Source organism: Borostomias antarcticus (assembly GCF_949987555.1).
Source record: "Borostomias antarcticus genome assembly, chromosome: 17".
NCBI classification, from domain to species: domain Eukaryota; kingdom Metazoa; phylum Chordata; class Actinopteri; order Stomiiformes; family Stomiidae; genus Borostomias; species Borostomias antarcticus.
The window spans coordinates 7,378,894-7,395,846 of NC_140250.1; the positions used below are offsets into that span (position 1 = coordinate 7,378,894).

Genomic DNA, 16,953 nt, shown 5'->3' on the forward strand with positions numbered 1-16,953 from the left:
CAGCATCTAGAACAATCTGCAGAGAGATATTCACGCTGGCTGCAAGGGCGTTATTGATGGCACTACAATAGGTTGTTATTCATCACAAGACAAAAGAGAAAATCATTCAGCTTGACTGAGACAGATGAGGGCTGCCAAGACATTTTTCACATCTGTTGAAAACAATCTGCATGGCCAACTGGATGTCAGGGCACAATATGTTTATTAATGTAAACAAAGTTACATAATACTGGATATAAATTATTGTTCTCCGTATAAATACATAAATATTAATTTCCGAAATACAAGATGTATGATAATGGGAGAAGTGCTTTTGTGGCTTATTTATAGCTGCATTTGCATGTTGATTCATTCATTATTCACAAATGCAATATTGTGTGTGGCCCCCTAACTCTTTGGCAAAATTGACACCGCAACATTGGGTTCACATGGTTTCCACTCACCAAAGTGTAGTTCCCTGTCTCACCACACAGAGGCAGCGTAGACTTACAAACGGCACAGCTCATTCCTAAAAGCCTGATTCCACCTCAAATAAGCTTAAACTGTTTAGATACTTAGCTTATTTAGCAAATATCTGAAGACGTTAGACACAACGGCTCATATTAAAACATAACTCAGTGGTGACACTGTTTAGGCTAGGCGTCCTGAAAGATTGATGGCAGTGTTTGTTCGAGATCTGAAATAAACAAACGCTGCGACCAACCTAGTCCTAGCCTAAAAAGGGTCACCACTGAGTCACTGTGGTATTTTTGAGAGACCGGTCTCTCCCCTATGAACAGCCAACTTCAGCTTTGTAGATCTCAATTTGTTCTGCAGTCCCTAGAAACGGGGCCGCCCCGGTCTCAAACCGCGCTGTGGTCAGAACATAATCACGGGGCTTTGGGACAGATCCTCACCTTGTTCTCCCGCTTCTCTCTCTCAGCGGTCTGGAGTTTGCACAGCTGCCGGGGCACACAAAAGGCTCTCGGTCGTCTCCCCGCGCCAGGACAGGACAAGGCATGGCAGGCTCTCCACGGAGCGCAGGGTAGGGAACACGACGCTTCATCTGTTGTGCTGGACGGGGCCGGTGTTCCGGTGGTGGGGGCTGATAAGGCCGTGCTTAAACACAGGGGTCCTGTTTGTTTCAGAAAGATAAATCCACTGAAATGGAGGGAGATTAATAAGCATTAGTGTGGGGGGGCTAGTTGAGGACGTAAACACAAAGGCCAGGGTTGGGGTCTGGTAGGCCTACTCTTCAATTGACATGAAAGCACTCCTGTGTTGACCCAGAGAGGGGAGAATGAATGAACGTTTACTCTCTGGTTCTGGTTCTATTGTTACACTATATTGCCAAAAGTATTCACTCACCCATCCAACAGATGACAGAGCGGGGTCAGCGGATGCTGAGGCGCATGGTGCGCAGAGGTCGCCAACTTTCTGCAGAGTCAATCGCTACAGACCTCCAAACTTCATATGGCCTTCAGATCAGCTCAAGAACAGTGCGTAGAGAGCTTCATGGAATGGGTTTCCATGGCCGAGCCTTCTCGTCCAACATCAGTGTCTGACCTCACAAATGCGCTTCTGGAAGAATGGTCAAAAATTCCCATAAACACACTCCTAAACCTTGTGGAAAGCCTTCCCAGAAGAGTTGAAGCTGTTATAGCTGCAAAGGGTGGGCCGACGTCATATTAAACCCTATGGATTAAGAATGCGATGTCGCTTAAGTTCATATGCGTGTAACGGCAGATGAGCGAATAGTTTTGGCAAAATAGTGTATATTGTTATTCAAACAAACCGTTGTCTTTGGACCTATACACACTTGCTGTAGTTCTTCTTTGCCGTTTGTAGTTTTTGTGCTCTCGTTGGAAGAAGAGTTCATGTGACTTCTCATCCAATAATAAGAGGGCCCTATTTTTCCTTCCGGCCATCATTCAGTAGAAATGACATTATCCCCCTGAGTATTTTAATCCATTAGGAGAATTACTAGGGCAAAGCCTTTCTGCCATGATTGTCACACCCTTTCTCAGACTCCAGCATGCTACATCACTTGTTCCCTATCCTTGTAGCTGGAGAGATATTGGTGGCTTTGAATACAAAGTCCCTATTCTTGAACAGTATGCAGGCAGGCCTTGGCGCTTCCCAAAACGTGCTGGCTTTCCAATGGGCCCTGTGTATATTAACGTTATCTATGGTCTCTGGAATGAGATGGACCGTGATCCCCTCCCTGGTGCCTCTCTCTGCACCTGTAGGGTCTGTCCTTAGTCTCGCTGCATATCAACAGATCCCACAACCCTCAACAGCACACAATGATCGGTATTGTGGATTTAGTTACGGGCGTATGAGGGTAGCTGTGGGATCTCCGAGCACCCCCATCTGAGTCCCGTACAGGCCATGTGGGGCGAGATATGATGTTAGGCACACAGACAGAGCAAATATGCACATTAAACCAGACACCCATGCTCACAAATGCATGCAGACCAACAGAGACACACTTTCCTCAACACTCTTTGCTGAGCACACCCGCCCCCCTCACACACACACACACACACACACACACACACACACACACACACACACACACACGCGCGCTTCTGTGGACTTCTCCTCCCTCCCTCCCTCCCTCCTGCCTGTGTTAGCAGCAGCAGATTGTTCTGGAAGGCTTACAGCTAGCTCGGTCCTCTGTGTGGAGTATTCCGGCCCATAAACCCCTTTGTACAGACTGACTGGGAATTGGGCAGTATGGAATACTAATTTCCACTCAGCTGAATCTACTTAACACTCACTGGCCGGGTCCGTGCCTCCACTGCCAAAGTCAGGAAAAAATCACTTTATTGTGGGTGCAACCGCAGCAGATTAGCTCTGTTTTACACCGTATTTTCAGGGTTGAGATGGCAAAGACACAATCACATTTGATCGTTTCAGATCAATATTTTTTAAATGTTCCCACATTACATGAAACCAAATGACTTCTGTCAGCCCAATGCTTGGCCACTGTTGTTGACTGATTTGCTCTGTAGAATATCAAGTTTTTTTTTCTCCACATCAAAACATTTAGACTGTGAGTGTTCCGTGGTGTGGGTCGGTGTGAGTTCTGTGTTTGGCGATGATCCTGGCGTATTCTCTCCCAGACAAATAAATAGTCCTTCTTTTCTGCGCTCCAGAGAAGTCCACATGGAACAGTCCAAAACGAACGCTGAAACCGTCTGCCCATTCAAAATTATCCAGGAGCGACCACGCAAAATAGCCTCTGACGTCCACCCCGTCCTCACAGATAGCTAAACAAATACAAACAAACAAGTCAACAACATGCGAGAGAATCATGGTAAATGGACTGCACTTATATAGCGCTTTTTTATCCAAAGCACTTTCCAATGAAGGCCTCTCATTCACCCATTCACACACATTCACACACTAATGGCGGCAGCTGCCATGTAAGGTGCTAGTCTGCTCATTGGGAGCAATTTGGGGTTTAGTGTTTTGCCCAAAGACACTTTGACATGTCATCAGGAGGAGCTGGGATTCGAACCGCCGACCCTACAATCATTGGATTACCCACTCTTCTTACAGTTTTACAGTTACAGCTGCCAACAAGACAACAATACCCTGTAATTGAGTTGCTCAGATACAAATATCTGTTTGAAAATTAACAGCTAGTAGCAGAAGAGGTGGCTCTTCAAAATGCATCCAAGAATGACATTGACTTTATAAAGATAACTGTGGTGTTTCTTTTTGGAAATTGCCGTGCTTGATTGAGAATTAATAATTAGCGTCCACGTCACATATTGATCACTTTCTAATCTCTATGAGCCTCCTATCTCACGAGTGATTGTGATTATGATAGTACTGATCATGCTCTCATTTACCCTTCACATGCCAGGGCTTGCTCGGTCTCCCCCTAGGTGGTGCCTCCAAACAAAGTGGCTTCAAGACCAAAAGTTTGTAGAATTTATTGGTAGTAATAGTGTTGTTGTTTTTTGTATGAACACAGATCAGACTTGTGCGGGCGTACGATGGGAAGCATTTAAACCTTCCATCGGGGGTGTGATGATAAGCTATACAAGTTTTAAGTCAAAGTCGCAGTATGGACTCAACCTGGAGGCTCTAATTAAAGCTCTGGAGTTGGATTTATACCAAAATGATTGCCCTGGGAAACATAAGGAGCTCCTTTTGTTAAGAACTAGATATAATGAGTTCTCCACTAGCAAAATTGCTGCAAAGCTCCATTGGTTGAAGCATCTTATTATGACCAAGGCGACAAGGTGAGCAAGCTCCTTGCATGGAGAATTTTTAAAATGCAAATCAGACTGGGCAATAAATTCAATCAATTTAGAAAATGGAATCAATATGGCAGATCTAGTTGAAATATATTCCGCCTTTAGAACATTCTATGAAGGCATCTATCGGTCAGAATATCCAGATAACACTCAGATGCAGTCTGAATTTCTGGACAAATTAGACATACCGAATATGACTGGTGAAGATAGTACTAAATTGGATGAACATTTAACAGTAGAGGGAATATCAGAAGCTGTACGGAGCATGAGAAGAGGAAAGACCCCATGACCGGATGGGATCCCTATAGAAGTGGTTCAATTATTTCTAGATAGATTGCTTCCCCCTCTACTAGAAATGTTTGAAGAGGCGTATAAGAGAGGAATCCTGCCCCCATTCTTACGGTCTGCACTAATTACTTTGGTCCCCAAGCCTGGCAAGCCATCTGCGGAAAGGGGATCATATCGCCCTCTGTCCCTTTGTAAGGCTTTAGCAAAGAGGCTAGAGAAATATGTACCCTCCTTAATTTCCAACGATCAGAATGGTTATGTTTTAGGATGCCAGGCCTTTCATAATACACTCAGAGTATTGAATATATTACATTAAAGGTGTGACGCTAAAGATACAGCAATCCTGTCAATGGATGCTGAAAAAAAGCCTTCGACAGGACTGAATGGAAATACCTGATGGAGGTCTTGGCAAGATTCGGAATGGGTGAGAAATTTCTTTCATGGTTGAAGCTCCTGTATTCAGATCCGACAGCTGAGATAATAACAAATATTCAGATTTCTCAACCTTTGTGACACCTGTAAAACTTAATCGGTATAATCCTAGCATACCTGACAACTGTATTAAGTGCAACGATAATGTTGGTACTTTGCTGCACTGTGTGTGGGGATGCCACAAAATCCAGATGTTTTGGAAAGACATAGTTAGCCTGGTCTCAAGCATAGTTGCTATTGAGATCCCTCTTGAGGTGAAGCTGTATATTTGGTATCTATCCTGCTCACTTCACACCAGGTCGCAAAGCAGCACCCTTAATTACCATAAATCCTGTAATAGTGGCCTGTATTCAATTATAGGCCGGGTCTCTTATAATGGCCGGGGGCACGGACAACACAGACAAATACAGGCCAGCTCCCTATACAGGCCGGGTCAAAAAGTGAGGGGAAAAAAAGCTCTGGGCTTGACAGTAGTTTTGGTTGCTAGGCACGTTGTTTGAGGTGGTAACAAACATGGTGCCGACCAGAAGAAAGTTTGATGTGAAATTTAAAGAGAGAGCACATGTTTGTGTGTGTGTGTGTGAGAGAGAGAGAGAATGTGTCTGAATGTGAATGAATGTGCTGTGAATGTGATGATGTTATATTGTTAATAGGTAAACTGGCTGTTTACATACGGGTAGGCCTCTTTGATTTGTTTTGTTGGATGACACAGGGCATATTTTTTGGTTTGTGCAATGTTTTTGCACATGCAAAAGTCATGAAATTAAGGGATTATGTCCATGAGAGTTTAATTTTAAGAAATAAAGGCCTGCCTCTAATATAGGCCTGCCTCCAATAAAAGCCTGGGGCTCTCTGCAGCTCAGTAAATAAAGGCCCTCGCCACTATTAGAGGGTTTACGTAATATGTGACTGCTTCAAGCTGGGAGAGTAATTGCATTGAGGTGGGAATATATGGATGGCCCTACACCTGCAATGTGGCTGCAGGACATGGCATCGTGCCTTGCTCTAGAGAAATTAACCCACGTGGTCAGAGGAAAATTGGATACATTCAAGGAAATATGGGACACTAACTTTCTTTGTATCTTTCCCCTTTTTTTTTCTCTGCTTATACCCTCAAAGTTCTTGTTAAGGGTGGGGGGAGAGTAGATTCAATTAATTCAAAATTCAATAAATATAATAAGAAAAAAAAAGAAAAAAAAGAGCATGTAGGTAGAGCTAGAGAATTTGCGATTCTGAGGGACAGTATTATGCACACAAAAAAAGAAAGAAAAAAAAAGAATTGGATCAAGCGTTACCTTTCCCCACTTCCTGAATGGTGTCCAGGTAGAATTCAGACCTCTGGACGTCCTCCAACAGGACTTGCCCCACCTGGGAGAAACCGTTCTCGGTGATGTAGACGGCAGGGCTGTGGAACGTGTCCTGAACAGTCAAGAGGAATATACATTATTGTCAAACAAGTCGTGACAAACCACTGATGAAGGGACAAAAACAGACGCGGAGTCCACATTACGGCTGACTTTGTTTGGTAGCTCCATTATAGAAAACAACTCAAACTAATGGCCTGTGACAACTGGCAACAGCGGGACATATTGCTCAATCTCAGATAGTTCATGTCTAAATGATAGCTTGATTCAATGTGACAACGCACTAATGGAGCATCAATCTGTTTGTCTGCGTGTTTAAAAAAGAGATGAAGACACAGGAACGAAACGGATTGCGAGCCACTAAACAAACGTTACCCAACGTTCTCCGCTCTTGGTCTGGGTCAATTTGATTTCCAACCAGCCAATTCGCTTCCCAAATAAGCAGAGAGGCCAACAACGGGCCATTGTTCACTCACTAACTTCAATCTCTGCTCTGAATTGAAATAAAATTAACTCTGGCTTTTTGTCTTTTTTTTCTTCTACCTTGATGTAGCCGAGTAGTTTCCTCAGGCCTCCAGGAACCACAGCCAGCCAGGAGACACCACAGATGGGCCAGGAGGGGTCCACCACCCCCTCCGCGTCCTGGTCGGCCTTCAGACTCACCCCCCCCTCTCCTCCTCCTCCTCCTCCGCTGCTTCTCCCTGGTCGGACCTTACGAGACGTGTAGTAGTTCAGCGCAAAGAAGTCGGCCGTACCCAAAATGCCGGGCTCGTCCTCAGAGAAACTGGGCAGTCTCGGACCGCCCCGGTACCCCAGCTCCCTGCTCCTGCGTTCGACAGCGGATCTCATCGTATCGGGGTAGTCGCCTGTCACGAACACGGGCCACGCGAACCACCCGAGGCTAAAGGCCAGGTATCGTTCCGTGGCGGCTATGTCTTCAAAGCTGGCCGGGTCCAGAGGCTCGGCCCAGTCGCTGTTGATGGCCAGGGAAAGCGCGCCGCCCTGCGTTGGCCTGTAGAGGGCGTGGTAGCTGTGCCAGGCCCTGGCGTGGGCGCGCAGCATGTTGTGGCCCGCCAGGTAGGCGGCCACGCCCGGCTCTTCCTTCAGCCCCGGCGCGAAGACGCCGTCCTCGTGGCCCAGCTTGGCGCAGACGTAGGGCTCGTTGAGGGTGACCCACAGCTTGACGCGGTCCCCGAACGTCCGGAAGCAGAAGCGGGCATACTGGTCAAAGATGGCCGCTACATCCGGGGACTTCCATCCTCCCAGGTCCTGCAGGGCCTGAGGGAGGTCGAAGTGGTACAGGGTGACCATGGGTGACACGCCGCACGCCAGCAAGTCGTCGATCACTTTGTTGTAGTACTGCACGCCTGCAGGGGACACAGACTGATCGGAAACTGGAACCTTGTCATAAAGAGGATCATCTCGATTGAGGGAGACTGACTTGTTACCTTTCTGATTGATGCGTCGCGTGGTCCCATCGGGCAGCAGGCGAGCCCAGGAGAGGGACAGGCGGTAGTGGGTGAGGCCCAGCTGCCGGATACAGCACAGGTCCTCCTCCCAGAGCCGGTAGCTGTTACAGCTGACATCTCCAGTCTGGTCCTCAAACACCCCACCCTTCTCGTGACAGAAGCTGTCCCAGATGCTAGGCCCCTTCCCGTCTGCATCCCAGGCCCCTGGCACAATTCACATGACAAGTAAATTAATGGTCGTGACAATTTTAACACGCACTAAGCCAAATATGAATTCATTATAGGCTAATTAGGCCAATGTTCCTTTGGAACAGACTTAACAGACTTGTCTTATGGCCTTGACTTTTATTGCTGTGCCTGCAACTTGTGGCTGGTTACATGACGCGCATGCTTGAGAAAAAGATGGAACGCTCTCTGGATGACGCGTCTCAAGCTTTTCTTCATAACCGGCCTACATTAATCGTGCCGAACTAATAGTGCGCAGTAATGGGCTACATGATCTTAGATCACGAATTTTGCATACCCTCTATTTGATACGCTGCAGTTGCTGCTCCCCATGCAAAATTGTCCGGGAACACGCTTTCGTCTTTGAATACTCGTTTTTCCATTGTTAGTTTGTAGGCCAGTTTTACTCATAGGCTCTTGTTGTTTGTTGCCTAGATTTTGCACAACTGTTGAATCTGACAAAGACGAACTCTCGGACTAAATCGTCGAACAGACAGACACTAGCCTACAGCATGGACTTCACCGCTTCCTGCGTAATTACATCATGCACAGCGCAGAGCCTGTTCACAAGCGTCGTCAGGTGAAACGCTGCGCAAAAAAATTAGATCTAACACTGTTAGGTCTTCTATAAAATAATAAGATTGTGCACATGCACACTTGTAAATCTGCACGGTATTACGCGCAACCTTGTAGTCTCTTGAGGATTTGTGAATAACCCAGTGTCACAGAGGCCATGCCCGTTGTCTGCAGCCTGATAGTCCTATTTTTTATGACAATGATACAATATAGCCTAAAGTCCTCACTGTTTCTGTAGCTGTATTTAATCATATTAATTCATAATAGTTTTTAACATATTGTTTGACATTGACAGCATCATTGATCCATTTGCTGTGTAGGCTGCTGTGTTACTGCTCATGATTGCTTTAAACTCCTCAATCATCTCCATGATGTAGAGAACCTCTTGTTTTGTTTTCAGAGAAGTTCAGTGACAATTCCCTGTGTTTGCAGACAGACTCTTTCAGTGGACGTCAAGCCCTCTCAGAGCCTGGAAACAAACCAAGACTAATGAGGTGAACTGCATAGCCCCAGGGTATATGGTTCTCTGTGAAGATTAGCCTACTGGTGGTACCTCCCAAACCAAGCCACTTTCACAGCCAGATCATCATAAATATATAGTATTAATATATAGCAGATGGGCAGCCCACTGGCAACCTAAACCTGTTGAAATCATTTGGCGTGTAGGCCCCTTGCAATCAATCAATCAATCAATCAAAGCTTTATTTATATAGCGCATTTCATACCCAGAGGCAACACAATGCGCTTTACAGAGAACAAGGGAGGTGGGCAGACATCCCACCCCTACATATTCCAGAGGGAAGCAAAAAAACAGTAATCACCCGGGGGCCAGATAAGTGAGCTGTAAAAATTCTTCCCTGACCCCTCTCAACGAGGCGATCGAGCAAGCTCCTGGAGTATGTTTGTCTACCGGCTAAGAACATTTATAGAGCAATAAATAACATTAAATTACATTTTCAGAGTAAGAGAGGCTAATAACATCATAGGAGAGACATGGCAAACATTGGTGTATGTCTGTGTGTGCATAAATGTGCCTGGGCCCAGATAGAGGCAGGGTCAGGGGTAGGATCGGGGTAGGAAAAGGATACGGACCCGGGTTAGGGTGAGGGGAAGGGGATCTGAGCCCAGGACTGGTGTATGTCAGTGTGTGTGTAAGTGTGCCTGGGTCCAGGTAGAGGCAGGGGTCAGGGGTAGGGTGGGGGTAGGAAGAGGATACGGACCCGGGATAGGGTGAGGGGAAGGGGGTACTGGGCCCAGGCCTAAGGCCGGAAGTGGACTGTTGTATGTCTGTGTGTGCATGTGTGTGTGTTAACTAATTTGCTACGACATCTGCAGCAGACACAGGGGTATCTATCGGACTCAGGGTGGTCTACTGGTGACAGTGGGGCATCCACTGGATGTTGCAAGGATGTATACCTACGTACAATGGGTATTGTTTGTTGTGTGCTGCACATGTGGATTCTTCTTGTGTGACTTCCTGACTCTTTTCATGGCTATTGCCCACTGCAAGCTAGCCTGAACTTGTCTAAGACAAGAAAATTGTGTTTTGTGTGAAGACTCCCAGAGAGAAAGAAGAAAGACAACATTATAGACTAAAGAGAGCCCACTCCTCTTTTTAGTCTATTGTGTTGTCTTTTTTTCTTTTGTGCATAGTCAGTAGTAGGCTATGCAATGTTCTGAAATGATATTAATGGTACCAGGTTTAAAGCATTGCAATTACATTGTTTTACTATAGGCTATGAGACCATAGGTCCTGAATGCAAGTCCAGTGTGTAAAACTGTATTCTGTTGTTTATTCAAGTTAAGAGGGTTATATATACTTATTCTTTTTTCTTATTCTTCAGAATTAAGGTCATCATGTCCCTTTTGCCTTAAGCTTCTCGTGTTCCTTTTCCCCTCTCACAACCCTTGATAAAACCCGGACAGGACAGCAGACAGATACAGAAAGAAAGAGGGCAGTCCTAGAACGAAGACCTGCTGTGACGTCAGGGGGTGCAAATGCAACATGGAGCCCGGGGCAGGACTGGGAGAGTAGCTTAGTTCTCAATGGAAAGAAAGCCAAAGAGTATATGTTACTTTCAAATACAAGAGGCGGAGAGGAGGATCTTAACGCATACAGCCCTGGATATATCTCGGACCGAGAAGAGGGGCTACCTCAATTTGCATTAATGTGGACGCAGGCCTGCGCACCAAGGATTGACTTTATTCAGTTGGATTCTGCTTTCATTCTTTTCGGAGTTGTTTTTGTTTCCCGTGGATCCCCTTTGCACCAAAGACTAACTAGTGCGCTCTTGTCCCGGAAAAGTTGATAGTATCTATTTATTTGATGGGGCTTTTCTTTGTGCTATCCCATCGCATGGTATTCTTGGGAAAATAGCTACACTTGAGGAGAAAGTTTTAAAAGCTCGGCGTGATCATATGTCCTTTAGCTGGTGAGCGTTATCTTTGGATGACTGCAGCTGTCTCCTTTGGAATAGGCAAGATTCTCACTCGGATCCGCGCTATTGGCAACAAAGAACATATTTTTACTTGGAGTAGAAGTTACATTATGTAACCTGAGTAACCACTTTTACAAGAGTTTAGGCGCAGTGTGCGTCTCTCCCAGAGACATGAAGACCGCGGGGAGGTGGAATTATAAAATGCGTCGTTTGGCAAACAAAGGATGTTCAAACCCTTTATTTGATTGATTGACATCGAGGAGCCACAGCGAAACCCTTGCAAGAAATGGAGGGGGAAGGCAACATTATGGTGGACTCCATAAATGCAAAATGACTAAAACTAGACTCGTTTTCTATGGGGTATTTTGAGGGTTTGACTATTTTAACAGTAGGCTACTTCGAGAATCAGCCAGGCCATATAGGCGCTAATACACCATCCCCAGTCGCTGTACACACCGTGCTACTTAATATTTATATATTCTTTTCTTTGCCAATGCTGCAGTGATTTTTTTCTTTAAATAGGCTACCCTATGAAAATGAGGGCCAGCGCGGCGGTTCTGCTGCCCGTGTTTATGGTTCTGCTGCTGAGAGGCGATAGCTCCGCGGTATCATCTGACTGTAAATCATATGATGAACGGTCGAAGAGCGCAGGGAAGACGCCACCGTCTGCGGCCACGGCGGACAGGAAAGTGGTCTGCAGCAACATGGAACTCCATCAGGTGTTGCCCCCCGACTCTTTCCCCAACAGGACAGTCACACTGTGAGTATAAATCAACCGCCTGGTCCATAAATCTCCCCCGCTCCCCCCTAACACATGCTGTTTATGAAGATACCTGCGTCTGATGTGCTCCTTTGTCAATTGACCTGTTTAACCTGTGCATCTAAACAGCGCTTGACACTTTGGGGAATATATTAATTTGGTAAGCCTCGATAAGTCATCTACATTATCTGTAGGCCTAGTCTCACTGTTCCATGCTCACCACACAAACATAGCCTACTGCACATGACTGCTCAAATATACATGTATGGCTAAATGCCAGTTATATTGGCCCCAAATGATGTGTCAAGGATACAGATACAAATCGCATCGCAATGCATTGAAAAGTGGCACATACGAAGGCAAGGACCGCGAATCGTCACGTCTCGTGGCAAAAGAAGCGCGCATCGTCACGTCTCGTGGCAAAAGAAGTGTCTGACCTCTGGAAGGCCACAACTCCTGGCGGCAGTAACATCTCCGGCGAAGTTCGCTGCTGACCTCTAGCAGGTAAAGCCAGGGAAAGCTCTGGGGCCTGATTCTATCTGCCCGGAGCTCATACTCCATGCCGCACCTGCCTTGAAGTCCTGGTTAAGAGTGTTCCTCTTCCTGCTTGCGCCAACTCAAGATCCCCAAAATCTGGAGAAGAGCCCTAGTTGTCGCGACCCCTAAACCGAACAAGCCCCATCTCACTGTTATTTATCCCCTTCAAGATCCTCAAGCGTCTCATCTACACCCGCGTCGAACCAATCATTGACCCGCTGCTCCCACAGGAGCAGCCCTGGTTCCGACGTAGGAGATCGGCCGAAAATCAAGTCACTTTGATGACTCAAGAAGACCTTGAGGAAAGCTTTTCGGCTAAAAAGATGGTTGGAGTCGTCTTTATAGACCTGACGGCTGCCTACGACACCGTATGGCACCGCGGCCTCACCTGCAAGCTGCTCCGCCTGCTGCCAGACAAGCACATGGTCAGCATGATCATGGAGCTTGTCCAAAACCGCAGCTTCACCCTCCCCACCGGTAGCAGACAGCAAAGCAGGTTACGACGCCTTAAGAACGGTGTCCCCCAGGGACCTGTCCTGGCCACCCTCCTTTATAGCATCTACACCTACAACCTGCCGATCACGGTCTCTAGGAAGTATGCCTATGCAGACGACCTTGCGCTGGTGTACTCAGCTGGAGACTGGCAGGCCATGGAGGAGACCTTGAGCCAGGACATGAAGACACTACCAGCATACCTCCGGAAATGGAGATTGAACCTCAGCGAGGCAAAGACGGTGTCGGCAGCCTTCCACCTTAACAACAAGGAAGCCAAACGTGAGCTCCGAGTGCACATCGATGGAACACTCCTGCCATGCAGCACCGAACCAACCTATCTCGGTGTGACATTGGACAGGTCGCTCACGTTCCAACGACACCTCGAGTCACTGCACAAGAAGTTAACAGCTCGTGTGGTGTTGATGAGGCGACTGGTCCGATCAGGCTGGGGCGCCGGTGCAAAAACACTGCGTATGGCAGCCCTAGCCCTGGTCTACTCAACCAGTGAATACTGCGCACCTGTTTGGTATTGCAGCGCTCACACCCGCCTCATCAACCCGCCTATTAAGGAAGCCTTGCGCATCATGGTAGGATGCCTGCATCCCACTCCTGTGGACAACCTTCCCATCCTTGCAGGCACCAGCCCACTGGCCTCCACCGCACAGGAACCATATTACATCTCGCTTGCCGGGCCGTGGAGCCTAACCACCTGCGCTACAACAGGCTAACTGCAACAGCGGAGCCTCCCCGGCGTCTCATGTCGAGACACCCTTTTGTGCCTGCCGCACGGGATCTCCTGTAGCAATGCAGAGATCTTAACATCAGCGAGGCAAGATGGGCGGACTATACCTGGCGTGCGGAGTGCGAGGCAAACATGTTTTCATCCCGGCCGCCGGTTCTTCCCCTGCTGGGATGGACTTACCCAGACCGGCGTGGGTGAGGCTTAATCGCCTCTGGACCAGCATTGGACGCTTCCACTCATCAATGCACAGATGGGGCTTGGTATCCTGTGCGGTGTGTGAGTGTGGCGCCGAGGAACAAACCGCAGACCATGTCATCCAGGACTGTCCGATATATCGGACACCCAACGGAATGCATGGCCTGACGGTTGTGGAGGACGAAACGGTGACATTGCTCCTGGAGGTGTGTCTGGATATTTAGCCTGGGTGACCCCTCACCCAGGCTCGGGGTGGTAAAAGGATAGCCCCGAGCCTAGGGGGGAGAGGACACAACATCAAACCCATAAAAAGAAGAAGGATACAGAGGTGTAGTCTGTAATATCACTCCTATATCCTCCCTATCCGTCAACTGCATGCTATAAGTGTAGCCCCACATTTGGTGTAACAGATGTTGTTTCTATAGTACTACTCTATGCATAGGCATGATGCTAAAAACAGTAGTCACCGACCATACTTCTTCTGATTTATATACTGAATAGTCTCCCCATGGCTTACCACAGGCCTATAATCTAAATAGGCAGCTGTATTGTAAAGTATGACAAACTATCCCTTGTGGTAATTGCTTTGTGTATCAATTCAATCCCACAGCAGTAGTTCACATTAAATCCTGTTTGCTTGTTTGTTTGTTACAACCACATTGTGCATACCATACATAGACTACAGTAACGCCAACAGAGACAACTTCAACCGTGTTGTATTCTTGGCTGTTAAAATGTCATACTCCAGTATCAAGTAGCTCTTGGGCAATGTAAATTTAACTTGTTGTGACTTTGTCACCACAGAGGTTGAATATTTCTGTCTGGTGAGAGACCGCTCATCTTTGCTGCTGAGTGTCGTTCCTTTTGAGCGGCTAAGTTTGCAACAAACTGGGCCTTACTATGCAAGGTGCCAGTCAAGCATTTCGAAAGGGCTCATTGCTAGAGTTGTCACTCTTCATGCCCCTCCCCCTCCCCCCAAGAAAAGCAGAGGGAATGAAAAGAAAACATGAGAGAGAGGACTGAGATGGAGCACTTGTGAGTGGCCACCAACAACTTTGAGAAGGACTGGATGGATGTGGGGTGTTGACATGTTGTTGTGGATAATCAAATATGGTGTCCTCTCTCAAACAAAGACAGATTGCCTGGTATTCCAACGGTACCAAATATGTGTTTTCGTTGTTGTTTTTTAAAGCCCCAAGCTTAAATGACTGTCTGTCAGTTGTCACTGATAGTTCTATGTTCCGAAAGCCAGCAATTCCTTTCTTTTAGCACTTGCTGTTGTCAGTTGATAATTTGGCTGTTCTTATGCTATTTCATATCGGTACGATATCAGTATCTATGCACCTGACTGAGTCAGACTATTTGAAGACAAAGTTGGAGGCTATCATAATTTTTGTCCTTGACAGTTTTTTTTCGCTTGACAATGATTGATTGTGATGGGAACCGTCTTCCTCCTGTCAAGACGAGTAATTAGACAGCATTTAACTGCGCAGTCCTCATTCCTCTGGCATATCCACTTAAACCTCCCACATTGAATGTCTCTGTGCTTTTGTTAACAGATTTCAGGACAAGTTATAATATGGCTCCTTCAAAAATTCTAGGTTCAACTCGGTGCAGATAAAAGTGGTGACTGCAGCACTGTCTTTTGACCTTTGCAACATAGGGGGTATTTTTTAGTCAGCAGTCCTCCCCTAGAGGTGCCGTGGTCCAGGGCCGGTTTATGAGGGACTGACACTGGTCTGGCAGGGTCCCGGGCAGCACTCCCTGCTGCTCTGCTTGACCTTCCCCGACCCTGAAAATCAATCACTTCCCCTGCCTGCATCATCTAGATCCCTGCCATGCCTCCTCTCTCTGGGAGGGCACCCAGTTCACTCCGCCCTGCCCGGACCCTGGAGCTCACTGTGAAAGAGAAAGTTCTGGAAAGTAGGCCTCTTGTCTGTTGTTGTGTAAGGGAATGTAAGCTTATTCATCCATGTTTCTGTGGTATTTGGTTTACTTAGAAAAAGTAGGCCCAATAGCAACAGCGATTGCAATCCCATGAGCTTTTGATTGTGGTGCCCCTGACTATCCGTCCGCCTGTGGTCCTTGTATGTCAACCAGGGTCAAGTAAAAATAAGTTCAGCGAACAACCTTTTCCTTCTCTGTTTGTTTTTCGATCTGCTTCCCACGGCGCTGTGATGGCGTGTTGTTGATGTTGATTTAACGGTTCGTTGCTATCGCTATTGGCTCCCCTCAGTTGTCAGACTTTCAAATGGTCCATTGCCACGCCTCCTCCTGTGCTAATTAAAGACCTTTCCAAATTCAGTTACTTAAGTTAGGTGTGATTAGAGACCCATTTATCATACCACCCCTCTCCCTAACCCACGCTCTTCCTGTTTAAACGTGCCTCAATACTTTTATTTTGGGCAAACTCCTCCGTTGAGCAACTCACTAAAACAAACTCGGTAGCAGCAACAACAACAACAACATTCTCTTGAGTGACCTGGCATTGCCAGGCCCAATTCACAAATGTAAAGGATGCATGGAGAGAAATGGAATGTGAGGTCACGTGATCAGGATGGCGAAGCCAGGCTAGCTCTCTGTGATTGCTAAATGAGGCTGTGTCCGAATGTCCATACTACATACTGAATAGTACACATACTGCAACTCGCGTACTACATACTATTTAGCACATACAACTCCACGAAAACATGTTTAGTATGCGAGATAAATGTAGCATACTACTCAAGTCATCCAGAGAAAGTGACGGGCTCCGGCTCGCATACTGTTCATGTTAAACTTACAACAATATTGAACTAGCCATGCATTGGAGTTGGTCATCCAACAGGCTCGCTCCCCACCTTTCTGTATAATCTAACCTGTGGAATGGCTGTGATAATAATCCACAAAATGTTCTTCCTTTGCCTTGTTTAGCACCAGCTGCAACACACTCCTCCAAATTCATTCTCTCCGTTAGCAGGGCTAACGTTGCACTCAGTAGCTTGTGCTTCTTATTATTATTGTGGTTGGCGAGAAGCTTGTGCAGTGGAGGGGCTCTTTTGGGGGACTTATCCGTTGGATTGTTATGCTTAAATGACAGCCAGCTAGTTCCCAAGCTTGTTTGATAATGTTATTTGATTCAGACATAATGTAGGCTGCCTGGTACAGTCCACTGACCAGTTGCTGGTTAGTGAGAGGCA

At 46.8% G+C, this 16,953-nt stretch overlaps 2 protein-coding genes across 2 annotated transcripts in view; one reads left to right on the forward strand and one right to left on the reverse strand.

Annotated features, from left to right (window-relative positions):
- Positions 1-3,030: 3,030 nt before the first annotated feature.
- Positions 3,031-8,455, reverse strand: gba3 (glucosidase, beta, acid 3; the record flags this gene model as incomplete). The annotated part of the gene is made up of 5 exons (XM_084451981.1): positions 8,330-8,455; positions 7,786-8,010; positions 6,881-7,704; positions 6,269-6,392; positions 3,031-3,254 (listed from the first exon to the last, which is right to left on the reverse strand). Exons 1-5 carry the CDS (start codon positions 8,412-8,414, stop codon positions 3,031-3,033), a joined length of 1,482 nt encoding a protein of 493 aa, XP_084308107.1. The 5' UTR covers positions 8,415-8,455.
- Positions 8,456-10,642: 2,187 nt separating this feature from the next.
- Positions 10,643-16,953, forward strand: part of adgra3 (adhesion G protein-coupled receptor A3) — a 40,932-nt gene continuing 34,621 nt past the window's right edge. The window contains exon 1 of the mRNA XM_084451690.1: positions 10,643-11,805. Within this exon, the coding sequence (XP_084307816.1) occupies positions 11,576-11,805 (230 nt within the window). The 5' untranslated portion in view covers positions 10,643-11,575. The remainder of the gene's footprint in view (positions 11,806-16,953) is intronic.